The sequence below is a fragment of the Cimex lectularius genome, unplaced genomic scaffold, assembly GCF_000648675.2.
Source record: "Cimex lectularius strain Harlan isolate CLEC.00 unplaced genomic scaffold, Clec_2.1 scaffold294, whole genome shotgun sequence".
Classification (NCBI taxonomy): domain Eukaryota; kingdom Metazoa; phylum Arthropoda; class Insecta; order Hemiptera; family Cimicidae; genus Cimex; species Cimex lectularius.
In genome coordinates this window covers 276,394-295,002 of record NW_019392821.1, presented here as the reverse complement: position 1 = coordinate 295,002, position 18,609 = coordinate 276,394, and the positions used below count along the sequence as shown (strand labels likewise).

Here is an 18,609-nt window from a genome sequence, read left to right as displayed (position 1 = left end):
GAACAAATGAAAAAAAAGTCTTTTTATTTTTTAGACCTTTGTGGCTCTAAATGAAATTACAGTCTTCTGATGTTTTGGCATCCTGTGCTATTTCCAGGAAACTATTTTATTTCTTAAAATTATATTAACATTTTAAAAATTAAGTATAGTTTCAAGAATAGTTGAAAACAATGAATTGCCAAAAATGAGCAATTATGTTCAATGTAAACAAGGCAAAAAAAGATTTAATAAATAACTAACGTTTATAAAAATAAATTAATTATTGTTTAAGATAACCATTGAATACTTTTTAAAATTTAAAATGTAAAAGATTAAACCAGTTGTCTTGGTTACAAGAAGAGCAAGTTGAAATTTTCTGGGAGATACATTTGCCATAACAGATGATACATATAAAAATACTTAATATTCAAAATTAACTTAATTGATGAGTAAATTTAGAAAACTGTATGAACCCCAGTAGCACTAAATGCATAATACTAACAAAAAGTTTGAACTGCATATCACCATTATTAAGTTAGATATAAAAATGGCTCACATGGTAGTAAAATAAAAACTACATATTTTATTTAAAGAAAATGCTTTTAAAACTACAAACTAATGAAGTTTGTCTAGTGAGATTAATTAAAATATTATTAAGTTATTAATTATTAGAAATAGTTAATACTTACTAAACTATAAAAAAATAATAGTTAGACTACTACTTTCCTCTATTACCAGCATACCAAGCATTCCGAATAATGTATACAAACTATTAGGGGAGTTAGAATCTCTGCTGTCACTGGAAAACGTGAAATTGGCTGGTAGAGAGAGAACTTTCGCCAATGGTCTATGGATCGCATCTTGTTCAAGGGCGAGCTGCAGGCAAAGGTCTTCCTCTTCATCCTCCAGCTGTTCAGCTGCCAACTCTCTTTCCAGTTCATCTTCAATGTCCAATTCATCTTCAAGCTGGAAAATGTAAATGTTTAGAATGACTGTTGCAAGGATCCGATTCAAAACTGGAAACAAGATCAGCAAAGTGAAAAACTTTCTTTTCATATTTCAACTAGAGGGATAATTTTAGTAATAGTGTATTGAATAACGAGACAAATTAACATTATGATTATTATTCATAGTTGCCATAGTAAAAATAATTGTAAGTACATTAATAAGCAATGTTCACTGTAATAACAATATTTTTATAGATTTTTGTTTGTATCTTCCCTTTTGTACTCACATTTCTCAATACATACTTAGAACTTAACAATTTCATGGAAGAGTTGTGTCAAATTCCAATAAGTATAAAACCTAGTGTTTGTAGTAATGGATGGAATTTACAGAAAAAAGTAAGCATTCTTTGAGGAGTAATCAAAATGTTTGGGCTGGATACTAAAGTAAAGGAAAGAAAGAATTTACGGTTTGGTGTTGATTGTAAAAAAAGAGGAACCGCTCACTGGAGGTTGCCTTGCGAAGTTCCCCGGGGCGTCAAGCTCAGAAAATGATAAATAGGGATAAATAAGGGAAATTTTGGAAAATAGTAAAGGAAAATTGAAGGGGAAAGTGAGAGGTCCTCACAGGAGACGTTGTAAAAGGGTAGAGAGAGGTAAGAATAGGTTTTTTTCTTTCCCAATAGATTCTTACTAAGACCAAGAAAAATGAGAACTGCTTGAAAATGAAAAAAGGAGAGGTTGAGGACAGGACTCAAACAGTCAAGGTGAAGAGCCTATTTTGCTCTAGCCACAACATACCGCCCACCAAATTTTACAGAAAATTTTCTTAAACAATTTTAAGCAAAAATGAAAAACAAAAATCAGATAAGGTATAAAATAAAACAATTAACTTTTGATTAAAATATGTACAAAAGGAAATGAATTTAGCTATAGAGATTAAGAGGAGGTAGGTAGGGGGACGAGACCCTGGATGGGACGGGTAAGAATTCCACGAGCAGTGACGATTGTCACACCACAAGTGACACTATTGGTACCAGGATGAATATCACGGATTTCACCGATGGGCCAGGACGAATGGCAAACATTTTGAAGAAAACTATCCCGTCCTCTTTAAAATTATGTATATGTAGGGGTAGCAATTAGATGTGGCCTCCTTAACACAAGATTTACTGGCAGGGGTCTGTTGTCACACTGACTTATTTGGTTTTAAAAAGGTCTGAAAGATGTAACTTTGTTATAAAAATGTATCTTAATGTGAGCCAGTTGAATTAGGGGGTGCGTTAGGAAAAACAACACAGACAAGGAAATAAATGAAAAATCTAGTATATATAATAGATGGAGTAGTCTTGAAGTAATAAAGTAAGTAAACTACATTTTTACCAGATATAAACTAATGACTTTATCCCACGAATTATTATCAATGTTCTTTATTGGAATACACTTTGCCATTAAAAAGTGCAATTTAAAAAATATATACCAATTAAAAGTCCACATAAGCATTCTAACTGCTTTGTTTTATATATTTTATTTGGAAATAGATGGAATTCAGACTAAAACAAGACTAATGTTATGTTTAATTTTGGCTGTATTGTGTTTTTATCATTCAAATCTTACACTTTTATGCAATTTCTGCTGTCTTCATTTTACTTGTTGGGCCTTAATGCAATTTATCACTTTTCTTAGAGTGCAAGTGATAGATAATTCATGGAACAGAAAAGGAAGTTCTTCAGAATGCTCAAAAGTTATCACAACAATTAAACGTAACAGTCAATAATAAATACCAATTAAAAAAAAGATAATCCAAAAAATGATTCAATAAAAGAAAAACTATAGCAATGTTTTAACATAGCAAATGAATATTGCAAAAAAAAGATTAAAAAAAAGGAAAGAAAAAGTGAAATCTAAGATAAACAATATCAAATCTTATTCAGTGCTTAAACAGGATTATAGTTGCTTAAGGGAAAACAATTTAATAATTAACAAACCAATGAAAACAAAATGTTTTAAAAAGAAGCGATGAATCGCATAAGTGCTTTCTATTTATGTTGGAATAGGAAGAAATCATAAAACATTTGCTATAACTAAAAAAGCTCAAATTGCTAAATTCAAAAGGCAAAAAAATAATGCAAGTGGATTAAATTGTGGACTGTGCTTTTAGATTTGTGAATTATTGTTGGGTATTTATGTTATTAATGACTGATACTTTGTTGTGTATTTCAAACTTCAACAAATGTTAATTGCCCATTGTTGGTAAAATTTATTTGCTTAATAATGCAGCAAATAAATATTATATTGTACAATTCTCAATATAAAAGAAACTTGAAAAGAATGAGCAATTGTATTTTTCCCCCGTTCGTGTGGCTGATCTTTGTTGTGAATCCATGTCTTTGTTGACCATCGTTTGATGTAAACATCTTGGAAAATAAAAAAGTGAACAAAAAAGCATAAAAGTTTTGCTTTGCACAATTATTCATGCAAAAAATGATAGTATAGATCAAAATTACATATAAAAAGTATCAAAATACAGCCTTTTTTTTAGAGTTTGGAAAAAAAACCTGTCATTGTTTAATGTCGAGGTCCTCTTACTAATCGCTCATTCCTTTAATGTTTCTTTTTTATGCATTTTATATATTTACTACATTTGACTTTTATTAAAAGGTCGATCTTCAGCATTTTTCCTAAGTACCTGCAATATTAGGAATAAAAATTGCATTATTTTAATTTCACCCTTCAAATGTTCTAGGTGTTACTGGTGAGATTTTTAAATTATTATTAAATTGTATTAAAATATAAATTATATAAACCTATGTGATTCATGGGGGTAATATTTAAAAACAATTTGCATGGTGACAAAAACAGAACAGAGATCTTATAATTAAAAGACTTCTTACATTGGAATTTTACTCAATTTCATCTTAAAAATGATATTTAATATATAATTGATAAGTTATCAAAAGAGTAAGCATAATTTAAGTGTGTACCATTTAAAAAAAGTATTTCTTTTTGTGTTTTGAAGATGAGTATTGGATGTTCAGTACCATGCATAATAAAATTTAGAAGAATGTTAAAAAATGAACTTTACATAATTTGTAGCAAAACAAAAACTTCAAATTATATCACCAATGTTAATTTGTTGGCATGTGTACCAAATTGGAAGTTAAGCAGGTCAGAAAATGTATATAGTGAAATATACATTAACTGGAAGAAAAAATGAACTTTATCAGTGAACGTCTAAATCCTTTCAAAGGAATTTTAGCTTTTATTTACAAATTTTAATAAATAAACAAATAACAGAGAATTATGATTTTTAGAAACATAAATCTTCTAGACTTCACTAAGGACAATCCCGAGGTTGAATTAATGTTCCTGTAACGACCAATTTATACAGAAAACAGCTTGTTTGTACATTACAGAAATCATTTTGTAAAGTTACTGGGGGGTCCGCGGTGGCCGGGTGGTCCGACTCAATTTGCCGCATTAGCAGTTCTCAATTCAAACTCCAGCAGAAGCTTTTGAATTGTTAACGGTATAAAAATGTATTGTTAACCACTCATCTGCCAAATCCAACTTTACTTTTATGTTTTATGTTACAAAAATCAATTTGTACAATTACAAGACTGTAATTTTTTAATGCAAGATTGTTAATTTAAATTATGATTTCCAATTGTCTGCTCAATACAGGGAATTTATGATTAAATCTTTTTTTTATCTTCTAAATAGTGGTAGTGCTAGTGTTTAATAATTGCAAATAGGAAAAAACATTAGCAATTTGCCATCTTTCGCAAGCTACAACCCTTCTGGGAAATATTTATGGTGTGGCGATTTTTTTTTTCATGAGTTGCTATTGCTTTGTGAGATTTCAAACTGAACAAAAACAAAACTCAAAACGAAAATTTTAAGCTGCGTACAGACAAAATCAGAAAAATGATTTGAGCATTTCATTGACTTCAAATATTAATTTGTAATTAATTCATGCAGAAAAATTGTATAAATAAAAAGTCAAAGCATGTATTGGGATTTCTTCAATCCTGTAAATGCAAAATGTCTTTTTTCTGTATAGTTTATGTAATAAAATAAATGTTTTATTAATTCTTTTTTATTTGCAAGTGCTTTTTACCAATAAATTTGATAATTAATTAAGTAATTTAAGTAATTTTTTAATTAAACAATAGTGTGAACAATTTGTTCCAATTTGTAATAAAATTGTTATTTATTTTATAATTGATTCTCAATGAAATGAAATACATAAAAGCAATTTTCTCTTGTTCGCCTTTATTAGTGATTTTGTTTTTGTTGTGTTTTTAATACTTAAAAGGTGTTTTGTCTGTGTGTCGTGCACTTCTAAAAGGTACTAAATTCATGATATAAACTGTTGTATAGAGGCACAAGTTCTAAAGAGCATATTTTGTAAAATAAAACAAACAAGTGCGATTTGTGATCCATCATTGCTATTTATCAACCCCGTCTCACCAATTCAGTCAATTCCTGGTGTGTCGCCGTTTCTTTAGTGAACCAAACACCCTCTTCCCCGTTTTGTTTGGCCAGCTCATTTAAATATTTGTCCATTGCATCCTGTTTTAGATGGAATCGATTACCAATGGTACAAGTGTAATTAGAATTATTTCTTAGTTGTACATTTCAGTTAAATATATATTTTTCATGTGTGTGATATCAATTAGCGAGACAATGCAAAACGAGAAGAAATCGATAAAGAAAAAAAATAGGTAAAAATAAAGCGAATCACCTGCTTGTGTGATTCTTCTAGGTGCTTCATCAATACGGCCACCACGACATTCACCAGAACGAACTGGGCCATCAGAACAAAGATAACAAAGAAGATCGGCGCAATTCCTGAGACGCAACAATTTTTAACACAATCTGGTTTGTCGTCACAGTCCGTGCGCAGGGTGTCCTTCATTATCCCGTTCCAGTTGTCACCAGTCGCAACTCTGAAGAGCGTGAGGAAGGCCATACCAAAATTACTGAAATGGGCATGCTCGCCAAGCCCTTGGCATGGGTGTTCTGTGCTACACTCTAAATAAAAAGTTTAAAAGTCATGTTAATTAACAGCAAAATATATATAATTAGAAAAATATAAATAATTTTGTGTATTATTTTTTATAAATCACATACATTTTTTAAAATTTTGTTTCATACTAACAGACCATGATTCTTGTTTTTGTTTTAATAGTAATAGTTAATAGAAATAAATATAGCTAAGACAAATAAAAAATAAATTTAAAATTTTAAGGAAAGGATTTTTGTTTTCTACTCAAACATAAAACAGACTCATAAAATTTAGAGAAAAATAAGGACCAAGAACCCATTTTAAATTGTTTACTCAAGTAAAACTTTCAGGTGGATGATAATAATAATCTTCACATTTTACTCACCGAGTCGGCCAAAAAGTTCTACACCAAGTGCAGCAAATATAAAAAACAGAAGGAAGAAAAGAAGACCAAGATTGCCGACTTGAGGAAGGGCTTGCATTACGGTGTCCAACAAAGCCCTGATACCCTTTGCCATTTTTAACAATTTCAATACTATACGTGACAAAATAGAATATCAGTATTGCAACAAAAACATTTGTATGTTAATGATTCTCTTTTATAATAAATACCTCGGGCAATTCTCATCACCCTCATGACTCTAATTATAGTTGGGTTTATTGGAATTATATTTGATTCCATTTCTTCAAGAACAATCCCAACAATTGATAATATGACTATTAATACGTCCAATTGATTCCATCTGAAAATATATAATTTGTTAAACTTATGATTATCGTGCTATAGTTTATTACTCACTTATCCTTCATATAAAGCTTTACGCCCAACGCAACAAGTTTCATAATGGATTCAAGGATAAAAACTGCTGTGAAAAAGTAGTTGAATATTTTTAACGCATATGTTAATTCCTGAAATTAAATTAAAAAATAAGCAAGATTAATATTGTTTAAGATTAACTTTTATTGTACCAGGTAACCAGAAAAGTTCATGTGGGTTTAAAGGGTTTAATAATTGCCACAATTAAAAGTAGTTTAGAAATAATTTAATTAGGGAAATGGTCTTCACCAGAATCTACGAGTTACTTATAAAAGTTTAGGTCCTGGGATTTTATAAAACTTCTTATTTGTTATATGATAGTCTATTGCTAAAAAAAGGTGAAAGTCAGAAAAAAACTTTTTGTTCATAAGAGCAGGTTGTTTCTGAGCCAGGGTGAGGATACTTGTTTCTGTGGCAAGAGTTTGGTGCACAATGCCTGCCGTACTCCACCAAACACAAAGTATCATTTTCAATGAATAATTGGTTTTTGTGTCAATGGGACAGGGTCATTGGTATGAAAATGGTATGATTTGCCCAGCATCCATTTCATATATTATCCATTTAGCTTTCATATCTTCCCAAGTTAATGTAAGCTAGAGAAAATGGTTTCATCGCTTTTGTTGAAACTCTGGCAAGTTCGACATCTTCCCTTCGTCTTCATTCATGACAGAAGGTCTTCCAGACTATTGTTCATTTTTGTTAATACTCATTGATCAGATTTCTGTGTAAATGTAAAACTATTAATATGTTTTCAAGGGTAAAGTGGCTCGGCCCTATTTCATGAACGCAGTGCAAAAAAAAATTTAATTTTACATAAATTAAGTTTTGGATTTACCACATCATTTATAGTTTGTTGGGAAAATTGTCATACAAAAAACCACAAAGCTCTTAATTAATTATCAATGTAATATATTATACAATAAATAAATAATTATCTTTGGTAGTCTAATTGTATTTATTGCACACAATAAATAAATACTTATGGTAATATTTATGTACATTTGATAGTTAATGGCTAGAATGTGTGTTGTTATACAGATATTAATGATTCTTAATTAGGTGTTTCATTCTTATGTGCTTCCAGTTTACTCCAGTGACTACCTATTGCTCTACATATAGTATTACATGTTTATTGAAACCTTAGCAAACAATTTAAGCGTCCCTTGCAGGATTACTTCTTTGAGCCATGGAATTACAGTATAGGAGGTCAGAAAGTTCTATGTGCCGTGGAGGCAAATTAGCAAGCAATATAAATTTATTTTGAATGCAATGTAGCTTTTTAAATTGTGTTGCACATTTTCAAACCCCTCTTTTCCAGAAGCAAATTTGTTGAACCACTTTTGGGCAATGTGCTCTCTTATTGTTTTATCACCAGAATGCAATGCAAATTTTACAAGCTGCCTTGGCCGGCTTATTACCAAGCTTAAATTCGTATTATAAGCAGACACTGATCATTTTTGAAGCCATGAGAAAGAAAATATTTTATAATTTACAGAGAACTTTTCTTTATGAATTGACACATTATCCTCTTGGTATTCAGTGATGCAAACATCTAATCTTCCTAAGTAAATAAAAATATTTATTGATGGTTTTAAAACAATAAGAAATGAAAAACGCACAAACATGGTCTGGTTATCAGGTATATAACAATATAAAATATGTATTTTAAATAAGAGAACAATTTTAACTGATTATACTTTTAATCAAAGGTCTTGGTTGAGATAAAAAAGCAAGTGCGAGTGGGATATAAACAAAATAATATAGTTAATACGGTCAATTATGACTGCTAAATATATATATATATATATTTATTAATATAAGTGAACAATTATTCAGAAATCGTGAGAAGCGGTCTGGTGTGATGTAGGATTCAGAAAAACATTTCCTTTATCGTGCCAACGTTTCAATCTTTATTGAGATCATCTTCAGGGCACTCTCAATATGACACGCAAGAATGGCACAATTACACAGAAGACAAACACTTTGAGCCCTGAAGATGATCTCAGTAAAGATCGAAACGTTGGCACGATAAAGAAAAAAGTTTTTCTGAAACCTACATCACACCATACCGCATCTCACGATTTCTGAATAATTATCGATTAACGGTCACTAATCACGACACATAAGTGAACAATATTTATTTTTTCTGTTGGCAAATGAGTTGTTAACATTTAATGGATTTATTTTCATATTGAATTAATTTCTGTTATTGCCCATTTGTAAAGTCTGTGTAAATACGCAAACTTACTTTTGGCATCATGTAAAATTCCATTGCCATTGTTATAACATTTAGGCCAATTACAGCTGCAATGGCTAAGTCGAAATATTTTGATGTTACAACATTATGGACAAAAAGCCTAGATTTTGAGTAGTTAGTGTAGTATGGAGGTTGATGCATTCCTGCAACAGAAATTTGTTAGAGAATTTTTTTTATTCCTGAAGATTGTCGACTAGTACTTTTTCTCTTTTTCTCCATTTGTTTGGCCCTTTTGGCCATTCTTCTGACTCGTTCTTCCTTCTCTTGTTCTTCCCTGCATCTGTGAAAATTTTCGACTACGACTCCGACAAACATGTTGAGCACAAAAAATCCGACAAGCAGGATAAATGCGATAAAATACAACAATCTCCATTCCGAGTAATTTTCTTGAGGCTGTAAAAGTACGATTAGAAAAAAATACGTACAATACATTTTATATGGTTTATATCCCAATGGAATCATACTTGTTGATCTACACCAACAGCGTCTAATCCAGTGTACATTATGTTGACCCAGCCGTCTCGCGATGAAAGTACAAAAAGTGACATGAGTGCTTTGCCGAGATCATCAAAGTTGTATTTTCTATTCAGCCATCTGTTTTGTTTATGAGCTGCATAACAGTCAGACTTGTTTTTAACATTTTTTATATTTGGGCCATCACAATAAAAAAAGGTTCCTTTGAACATCTAAAACACAAATTTTTGTGTAAAATATTAATCCATATTCGTTCATTTTGCACAGCTCACCTGAACACCAAGAATCCCAAATATAATAAAAAACGTACAACAAATGAGCACAATGTTTCCGATAGGCTTTAATGAGGATAGAAGTGTTTGAACTACCAGTTTTAAACCAGGAGCTCGATTAATTACACGTAATGGACGCAATGATCTGAGTAGTCTAAAAACCTATAAAAGCAAATTATTAATTATGTGCGTTTGTAATATAAAAATATTAATAAATAATGAAAATTTAACTCACCCTAAGAATACCAAAAATTCGTGGGCTACTTTCAGAGATTACTGACATGAGTAAATCTATTATAGAGATTAACACAAGCAATCCATCCATCACATTCCAACCTGAAGTGAAATAAGCATCTCTACTATAAAACATTCCTGTAGCAACCACCTATAATAATAAATGAAATAGTTAAACTTTTATTGGTCAAATGATCTCTGAGATTGTGAATTTACCTTAACAAACATTTCTAAACTGAAAACGGCTGTAAAAACATAGTTTGCTGTTGCAAGAAACAGCCTCTCTTTGCTATAAGGAGGGATATTGGGGCGCTCCATGGCCAGAGTTATGCAATTTAGGGCGATAAAAAATAAAACTACGTTGTCAAACCATTTTTGCTCGACGAATGTCTTACACATTAGACGAAATCTGAAATAGTCAACGAGTTACAATAGTTAACTATTGATTTGATTGGAATTTAATATAACATACGAATTATCAGGAGGGAATATGTACAGTGCGTAGTCCTCCCTCTCCACAAAACAGCCCTCTTGTTTAAAAAAAAAAAAAACTTTTGGTACAGGGGGCACAGAGGGTTCGCTTGTCGACTCTTCAATTGGAGGGGTTTCCTTTACTTTGGGAAGAGGTGACGGCTGCCGAAGACCACAAGCTCCTGCACTGATATTGATCGATTTGCAATCTTCAATTCGCTGAGGTATACTCAAGTTTGAATTATTTGTTGTAGTGACCTGAAAAATTATTTTGTCTAAGGCTTTTTATCTATATCAGCATATCAGCTACATAGTCATGATGAGAGTTATTCCAATAATAATTATAACAATGAATATAATTTTGTATTAGAAAAGTTCAAAAACTCATTTTCTTTGATGAGTTTTAGAGGAATATCTTCATCAGCATTTTGAAACTATTATTAATAATTCTCAAGGTTAACAAATATGAAAATCTACTTACATTACTGCAATTGTAAGTTTATTAACTGTTTGTATTTACTAAACTTATTAATTACCAATAATAGTTTTAAGGGGACCATATTGTAGTAGCTAGTATTGGATTGCCCCAAGGAGGAATACTAAGCCCACTGCTGTATTTGCTATACGTTGCAGATGTAGAAAATGTAATAACAAAAAATGTTAAAATTATTCAACTGGTGGATGACATATGCGTCTACTCCACTCACAAATCTGCAGAAGCGGCAATAGAGGCCATGGATTCGACGGTGACAAAATTACTGAACTTGATATACACCAACGGATTAAATATTTCTGAAGAAAAATCAAAAATATGTTATTTTACAAGATCCATGAACTCTACTCTTCCTGACACATTGACCCTGGCTAAAAAATCATTTTCGGTGGCTAATGAAATCAAATTTCTTGGATTTTGATTTGGATCAATTTATTATGGACAAGCTTCTAGAACAAAATTAAAGAAATTGGACATCATACAGCACAAATCTTTCAAAACTTGTTTGGGGTCTCTTAAGAGCACCCCCATTGATGTCATCAAAGCTGAAAGTAACGATCAGCCACTGTCACATAGAAGAGAAAAACTGGCAGGATGGTTTGTGTTATGCCAAATGGTGAAAAAAACATCTCTAGCTCAGCACATCTGTGATTTGTCCATAATGAATCTAACAAAAAAATATTGACAAAAGAAAAAACCTCCACCGATTACCACCTCTCTGGCAAAATATCAAGAACAAATCGAATAAAGAGATACCCTTCCAATTTTCTCTTCAGAGCTAAAAATAATTAGAAACCCCATTAATTGCTATGTACTAAAAGACTACTCCGGACAAAATCCTGTAGCGGTTAATTAACAAGTGCTTGCTGATCTTCAGGAACTTTTCCCTAAGGACCGCTTAACTGTTTACACTGATGGATCCCTCATGTCTGGTAAGGTTGGATGCTCCTGGTTCTGCCCTAGCATCAATAAAGGGGAATCAATTCCTCTGCTGGCAGAGATATCAATTTATTCGGCGGAATTATTAGCAATTAAGGCAGCACTAACTTTTTTTACACTTAACCTTCCTATAACGAATCACATTATAATTTGCACAGACAGCCTCAGTGCAATCCAGTGCTTGCAAAACACATTTACTAACATTAAGAATTATATTGTAGTTGATATAAAAAAGACTGTTAACAACTTTACCACTTTTAAAAAAAAGGTCTCTTTTGTGTGGATTAAAGGACATACGGGCATCTACGGCAATGAAAAAGCCGACAAACTTGCAAAAAATGCCACACAGTTACTCACCCCTAGAATCATAAGGATTCCTTACACAGACCTTTTTCAAATATTGGAAACAAGAATTCAAATAGAATGGCAAACTGAATACTCTGCCTCGGATAAGGGAATGGCTTATAAAACATTATTTCCACTTGTGAAAGCAATACCGTGGTTTAACAAACTAGACATGGCACAAAATGACATAACCGTCATACATTGGTTAAGAACAAACCATGGCATCTGCGCAGCGTATCTTCACATGATCGGCACAAAACAACACCCAAATTGTGACACATGCGGAGTAAAGGAGGACCTAATGTACATAATGTTTCACTGCAGCCAACATTCGTCAGCCAGAAATAAATTCTACCAGGATCTGGAGAAAGAAGGAAAGCTCTACGGAAAGTAGAGCTCTATTCAAGCATACCAGTGTGTATAACTTGATAATAAAATTTTTAAATGATGTGTCTGTGAAAATATAATATGAACTTGGAAAAGATTTCTGGTAAAATCGTGAGGAATTTTTTCTTATTGATCAAGCATTTCCAATTCTTCTAGGGTGCTAGGAGCTGGGTTTCACCATCCTACTCGTCGCTTAAGTTCGTCCCAAATATGTTCGATTGGGTTTAAATCTGGGCTTCGATCTGGCCACACCATGCACTCAATTCCAACCACATTCAAGTAGTCATCCACTATTTTTTTTTTTTTCTATGAGGGTTCGCAACAGCAGAGATCATATAAACCCTCAGGGTGCCAGTTGAAAAAAAGCCCATTTGTAAGTATGTCGGGTTCGAATGCAGGGCCGCTGGATTCGAACCCGGGACCTTCACCTTACAGTGATGAGCGCCGTGTCAACGCCTAAACCGTTGCGGCTACCGATGCTACTATTGCCTGGCACTATCCTGCATTATAGCAAGAATTTCTCACCAATGTGGGGCTAATGGCACTACATTTCTTTGATTATGTCTTGTAAGTCCCTCAGCAAAGTTAGAGAGCTTTCTCGCACAACAACCAATTCGGCGCATTCAAGGAAGTGCCACCCCATAACATCAATGACCCACTGTGGAATACCACCAAATTAAACTATTAAACTAAATAAATTGAGTGGTGTGTCATCAATGTTCAATGTTATAACAGTAAAGGCTGTTATCAATTATATCGAGATAGTTAACAGTTAACCGTATTTTGTAATAATTTAAATTAATCAAAATTTGTAAATAAAATGGTTTAGTTAATTTAATAAACCTTTAGATGTTGCGAAGATATTGGTTGAGTGACTGTGGGAGTTAAATTTTGAGAGTTTTGATTGCTACAAACACTTGCACCTCCTATTGAATTTTGTCTCGATAAGCCACCGCTGGCTACCCATGACACCTAAAAAGAAAGCACAATCTTGAGATTTAATGATTCAATTAATAATAATAATAATGTGTGGTGATTAGTGACCGTTAATCGATAATTATTCGGAAATCGTGAGATGCGGTCTGGTGTGATGTAGGTTTCAGAAAAACATTTTCTTTATCGTGCTAACGTTTCCATCTTTATTGAGATCATCTTCAGAACCTGGGATTTACAAACACATCCTTACATGTTAAATGTAAACAATGTTTGTAAATCCCAGGCTCTGAAGATGATCTCAATAAAGATCAAAAAGTTGGCACGATGAAGAAAATGTTTTTCTGAAACCTACATCACACCAGACCGCATCTCACGATTTCTGAATAATTAATAATAATAAGTTAAATTATTATAATTTATAAACCTGAGCACATTGTTGTTCAGAATTATTAGAATTTTGACTTCGTATTGAAGTTTGAGGACTTAGTTTAATAATACTAGAATTTTTACTACTTTGTGTGTCATTTCGTATTGTCTCTATCAGGTTGCCATTACAATGTATAAGTTCTGATTGTCTAAAACAAATCAGAAAAACAGAAATTTTAATAATTTTCAAAACAAGAATTAGATTATTTAAACAAAAAAAAATAATGATTACATTGGACTGGCTATTAAATGATTGTTGTTATTCAAAACTATATTCTGCTCTTCATCAGGCTCTGAACCTGATCGTGATTTTCTCCTTAATGAACTTCTGGACATCTTCCAAGAGCATCGTCTTTGAAATAGTGAACTAAAACATAAACAGAAAGCATTAAAAATGGTTCATGTCAAAATATACCATTTTTATTACGTTTGGGATGGATCTTTTCTACTGGCACCGTTATTTACGCTCGCTCTCCTTCTGAAGTGTTGATGAGGTGCAGTCAAATTGTTGACCGTCAGTGTCGGGGGTTTCAGCATTCCGGGTATACTCACTTGCGATGACTGCAAGAGCAAAGAAATTACAAAAAGATCGAAAAATTCCAAAAATAATCTTTACCATTGAGCAATCGATTGAATCGATGGAAAGAGAGCTTGAATAAAATTGTAGAGCCATGGAAGAGCTGAGCCTGTTGTTAAAGTCCCTGGCGCTACCGTCAAGTGTGGCATTAGGGGAGTCTTGAGGCGTTGCGGCTGTATGAGTTATTATCGGTGCCTGAGTCAGCATCTGGCTTTCTGAAACATCATCTTCAAACCATAGATGCAGGAAATAATATTATCGCAATTCAATTGATACCAACTAATCTAAAATAAATTACAGCTTAGGGATTAATATTGCATACCTTTTTGAATGTTACATTTCAAGTTGAAGTCCTCTTTGTTCTGGCTTGATTTTAATTTCCAGCTGTTTTCTTTATCTTTGTGACCGTTTTCTTTTAATCTGCGATTATACTCTTCCCTCTCACTCCTCGCTTCTTGCTGTTTTAAACCATTATACACATTTACAATAAATTACATTTCTTTTTTAAATTAGACTCGATTATGTACCTGCATGTAGCTATCTTGCTCAGAAAGAGAACATGAACTGTAAACATCTTCGCTGAAACATTCAGAATATTTACGATGCAGTGCCATTTGTTTTTTTGCTAGTTCTCTTTGTTCTCTTTCTCTTCGCTCATGTCTCTAAAATAAAGAAAACACTTAGATCAGGTTGGCAGTCACTTCAAAAATAATTTAAATTCTGTTAAGGTAAAATTTGAAGTTTAACAAAAAAAAAAAAAAAAACCGATATAAAATTGACAATTCAATTTAAAATTGTAACAGAACTTGGAAAGGAATGGGAAATTTTTTTGCTTACCTCTGATGAGAATCCTTCGACTAGGATGGCCACAAGCAAATTGAACAATACGTAGTTGCCAAAAGTCATTAGGGCGACAAAATACAGGGCAGCCCAATGACTTGTTTTTTCCATGCCATTGAAAAGAACGACGTTCCAATCTTCTTGCGTCAAAATCTAGAGTTAAAGAGACGTTAAAATTTACAAGATCACATCATTGTTGAGCCTTATTTATTAATTTTTCTCTGAATTTTAGAAATTAAATTATTGCAATTCAAGTTAAAATTGGTACCATGTTTTGATAATCATTTGATATTTTAGCTTTTTACAGATAAGTTGTTAATAATAAAATATGCAAATGAAGGGATATCAATGTACTGTTGTTCAAATGTTATTATTTAAAACTATAAATTTAAAAATCGTGCACACTAGTGTTTTTTTTATTATAAAATGTTGAGGTAATGTTATATACTATATAAATATATATACATGAATATTAAAAAAAAATGATTTTAAAGTAAAGTATTATCTACTTAAAATTGCTAAATAATCTGTGCTATTAAAAAAATAACACTGATAAACATAAACATACTATACATCAATTACCTGGTAAGGTGGTTGGGGGACATAAACTGTAAAACATCTTGAGCATGGGGTTTGATAGTTAAATATGTATAAATATGTTATGCTTGGTGTACATGAAGGCGCCTGTGATTGAGTGACATTTGTTATCAATTATTTCTTAGTTGAAATGTAACGAAGCAGTTATCAAAAATTTTCAAAAGCTAGCAGTTTGCATTTTAGTCAATAACATCTACACATAAATTTATGGGGGAAAAAAAAGCACAATTCTATTACTAAATTTACTGCTTTATGGTAATGTCAATAAAAACTCAAATTATGAGATAAAAATAGCTGTAAAACTTGTGCTTTTATGTTCCGATGAAATGTTTTAAATATTGATTTCAACGAGCATAGGCTTTTTCTAGAAAATTAGCCCTGATTATACATTTTAAGGCAAAAATTAAGGCCAAGGGTTTAAAAATGGATTTATGTAAATACCAAATTTAAAGTGTGGTGTGTGACTTAGACGAGTAGATTACTAAAGTGAAAATTGAAAGCAGGTTTTATGTCTTTGGCCATTGACAAAAACAGTGCTGTATTAGATATTTTTGCAATGGACTGCTAATATATGTACGCAGAAGCATGAGAAATGCGTAAAGAAAGCTTTAATGAAGAGCCAATTTAAAAAAGATTTCAAAGTTGGTAATTTTGAAAAAAAATTTTACAAGAAAAATAGCAGCAGCTAATGTAGATTGCTGATACACTACTAATTTTTGATACAACAAACAACATATTTTTATATTAAAAAAAGCAAGCCTTTGAAAAAGCAAAATTAAAAGTTTCAAACATGGAGCCAAGCATATGATGATTTCAAGATTTAAGATTCAAATTAAACGACAAGTATGTCACAAGTGAGCAATCACATATCATATATGTTTAAAGCATAAAGCAAAATTATTTTTTTTAAGCAGAATAAAATATTTTAACTTGGTTTGTATTGAAAAATGTTTAAAAACTGAATTTTAATTTTAAAGCCGATGTTTTTGTTAATACTCATGTTTTAAATATTAACAAAAAAGAAATAATTTGATCTAAATAATGAAAAGTTACTCTCTTCATAGAGTTTAAGTTGTAAGATATGTGTATCTTTATGTGTCTTCATTACATTTCATGATATTTTTGACGCCTGGCATGTATACCTGTTGAAACTGCATTAAAAAATTCATTTTTTAACTGTTGTGTCTTGGTGTACCTGGAAAACGGTCACAGTGGCCCATAACATCGTGTTGAAGTGTTTTCTATCACAGACGCAGTCGGGCCTCTTCGCCAATATCTCTTTGCAGTTGCATTCTCTCGAACCGTCAGCGAGTGTACAGAACTTACCACCAAATAGATACATCCCCAGAATGCTGAAAACCATCCCCTCGTCAGCATATGTCTCCCTACTACCATAACAACCCCGACTGACCGAGAAAAACATGAATTAAAAGTATTTAAACTGATGAAAAATTTAAATATGTACATTCTCGTTGGAATAAAGTAAGAGAAATGTTTTAGTTTTTATTATGTGAATTTTGTATGGTATGGCTTTTGTTATTCATTATTTATCAAAAAAGTTAAAGCAAATTAAAACTAAACACAAAACATAATAAAATATAATGAAGAATGGGGAGAAGTGAAACTACAAATATACATATATATATATATATATNGAATATATTTCATCTTGTTCTATTTTATTGTTAAAAACACCAAATTGAAAAAGTCATATCATTGTAAAATAAAAATTTTAATGTGCGGTGTAGATTAGATAAATATCTGAAATACCCAAGACACAATTTTTAAAAATTTTTGTTTCTAACTTACTAATTTTAAACTTTAGAATTTTTATTCACATGTATTTTACAGTTTTTTGTAGTTTTCGATAATAATAACATTGATGGAGTAATAAATATGTTTTTTGATTTTAATTTTTATATTTACAAACCAGAACTTATATTAATAGAGTAGGAATAGTTTTGAACTAGCGCTTGCATGCTTAGATAAAGTAAAGGCAAATAAGTTTGTACAAGGATACTGTAAAAGATGTTAGTAATTATATACAAATACATCTTATCACCATCAAGTGTGTTATTGATCATCTGGAAATTTTTAACTTTTCCCCATTTTTCAGTATAAGAGTGTGGTGCATATCAATTTAAGTTTAAAGCTAAAAATGTAACACTGGATTAAAATGTATCATCAATTAATGACTATTGGCTTTAATTAAAAAAATATTAATTCTACCTGGCGTGCAATGAAATTATTATTTTGACAATAATAGCAAATTAATAATTTCACACATATTAATAAAAATTAGAGTTATAAGCTCTAAAAAGCATTATTGTAATGTATTATTAAACAACAAAGCAAAATACAGCACATGGCACATCTTTCCACGAATTTCAACCTATAAATATAAAGAAGTAGTACAAAGAGTAATATTAGATTAGTAAGACAATGACAAATTTAGGTATGAGTAGTGCAGTGCTGCAGCTTTTTTTTTTTTTAAAAAGTAGTAATAGTAAAAACAACAATAAAAAATAATAAGAGCCTAACTACAAAGCATGGAATGCGACTCTACCAGTTTAAGGAAATGGACTGTCTGCTGGAATTGTTGAAAGCATG

General features: G+C 31.5%; 1 protein-coding gene across 9 annotated transcripts in view; it reads right to left on the bottom strand.

Moving 5' to 3' along the window:
* The window catches only part of LOC106670970 (voltage-dependent T-type calcium channel subunit alpha-1H), a 112,388-nt gene that overhangs the window by 3,554 nt on the left and 90,225 nt on the right, over positions 1 to 18,609 (bottom strand). For 2 of the 9 annotated variants that reach the window (XM_024228410.1, XM_024228411.1), the window contains 22 exons: positions 17,195 to 17,405; positions 15,400 to 15,555; positions 15,090 to 15,224; positions 14,885 to 15,020; positions 14,602 to 14,789; positions 14,413 to 14,546; positions 14,218 to 14,352; positions 13,984 to 14,134; positions 13,467 to 13,595; positions 10,461 to 10,717; positions 10,205 to 10,397; positions 9,990 to 10,139; positions 9,755 to 9,916; positions 9,473 to 9,694; positions 9,209 to 9,401; positions 9,000 to 9,151; positions 6,734 to 6,843; positions 6,547 to 6,677; positions 6,320 to 6,469; positions 5,671 to 5,960; positions 5,397 to 5,498; positions 750 to 945 (listed from right to left, as the gene is read on the bottom strand). In XM_024228410.1, coding sequence (XP_024084178.1) covers positions 750 to 945; positions 5,397 to 5,498; positions 5,671 to 5,960; positions 6,320 to 6,469; positions 6,547 to 6,677; positions 6,734 to 6,843; positions 9,000 to 9,151; positions 9,209 to 9,401; positions 9,473 to 9,694; positions 9,755 to 9,916; positions 9,990 to 10,139; positions 10,205 to 10,397; positions 10,461 to 10,717; positions 13,467 to 13,595; positions 13,984 to 14,134; positions 14,218 to 14,352; positions 14,413 to 14,546; positions 14,602 to 14,789; positions 14,885 to 15,020; positions 15,090 to 15,224; positions 15,400 to 15,555; positions 17,195 to 17,405 — 3,683 coding nt within the window. The remainder of the gene's footprint in view (positions 1 to 749; positions 946 to 5,396; positions 5,499 to 5,670; positions 5,961 to 6,319; positions 6,470 to 6,546; positions 6,678 to 6,733; positions 6,844 to 8,999; positions 9,152 to 9,208; positions 9,402 to 9,472; positions 9,695 to 9,754; positions 9,917 to 9,989; positions 10,140 to 10,204; positions 10,398 to 10,460; positions 10,718 to 13,466; positions 13,596 to 13,983; positions 14,135 to 14,217; positions 14,353 to 14,412; positions 14,547 to 14,601; positions 14,790 to 14,884; positions 15,021 to 15,089; positions 15,225 to 15,399; positions 15,556 to 17,194; positions 17,406 to 18,609) is intronic. The other 7 variants (XM_024228409.1, XM_024228412.1, XM_024228413.1 and 4 more) reach the window with 7 other exon arrangements.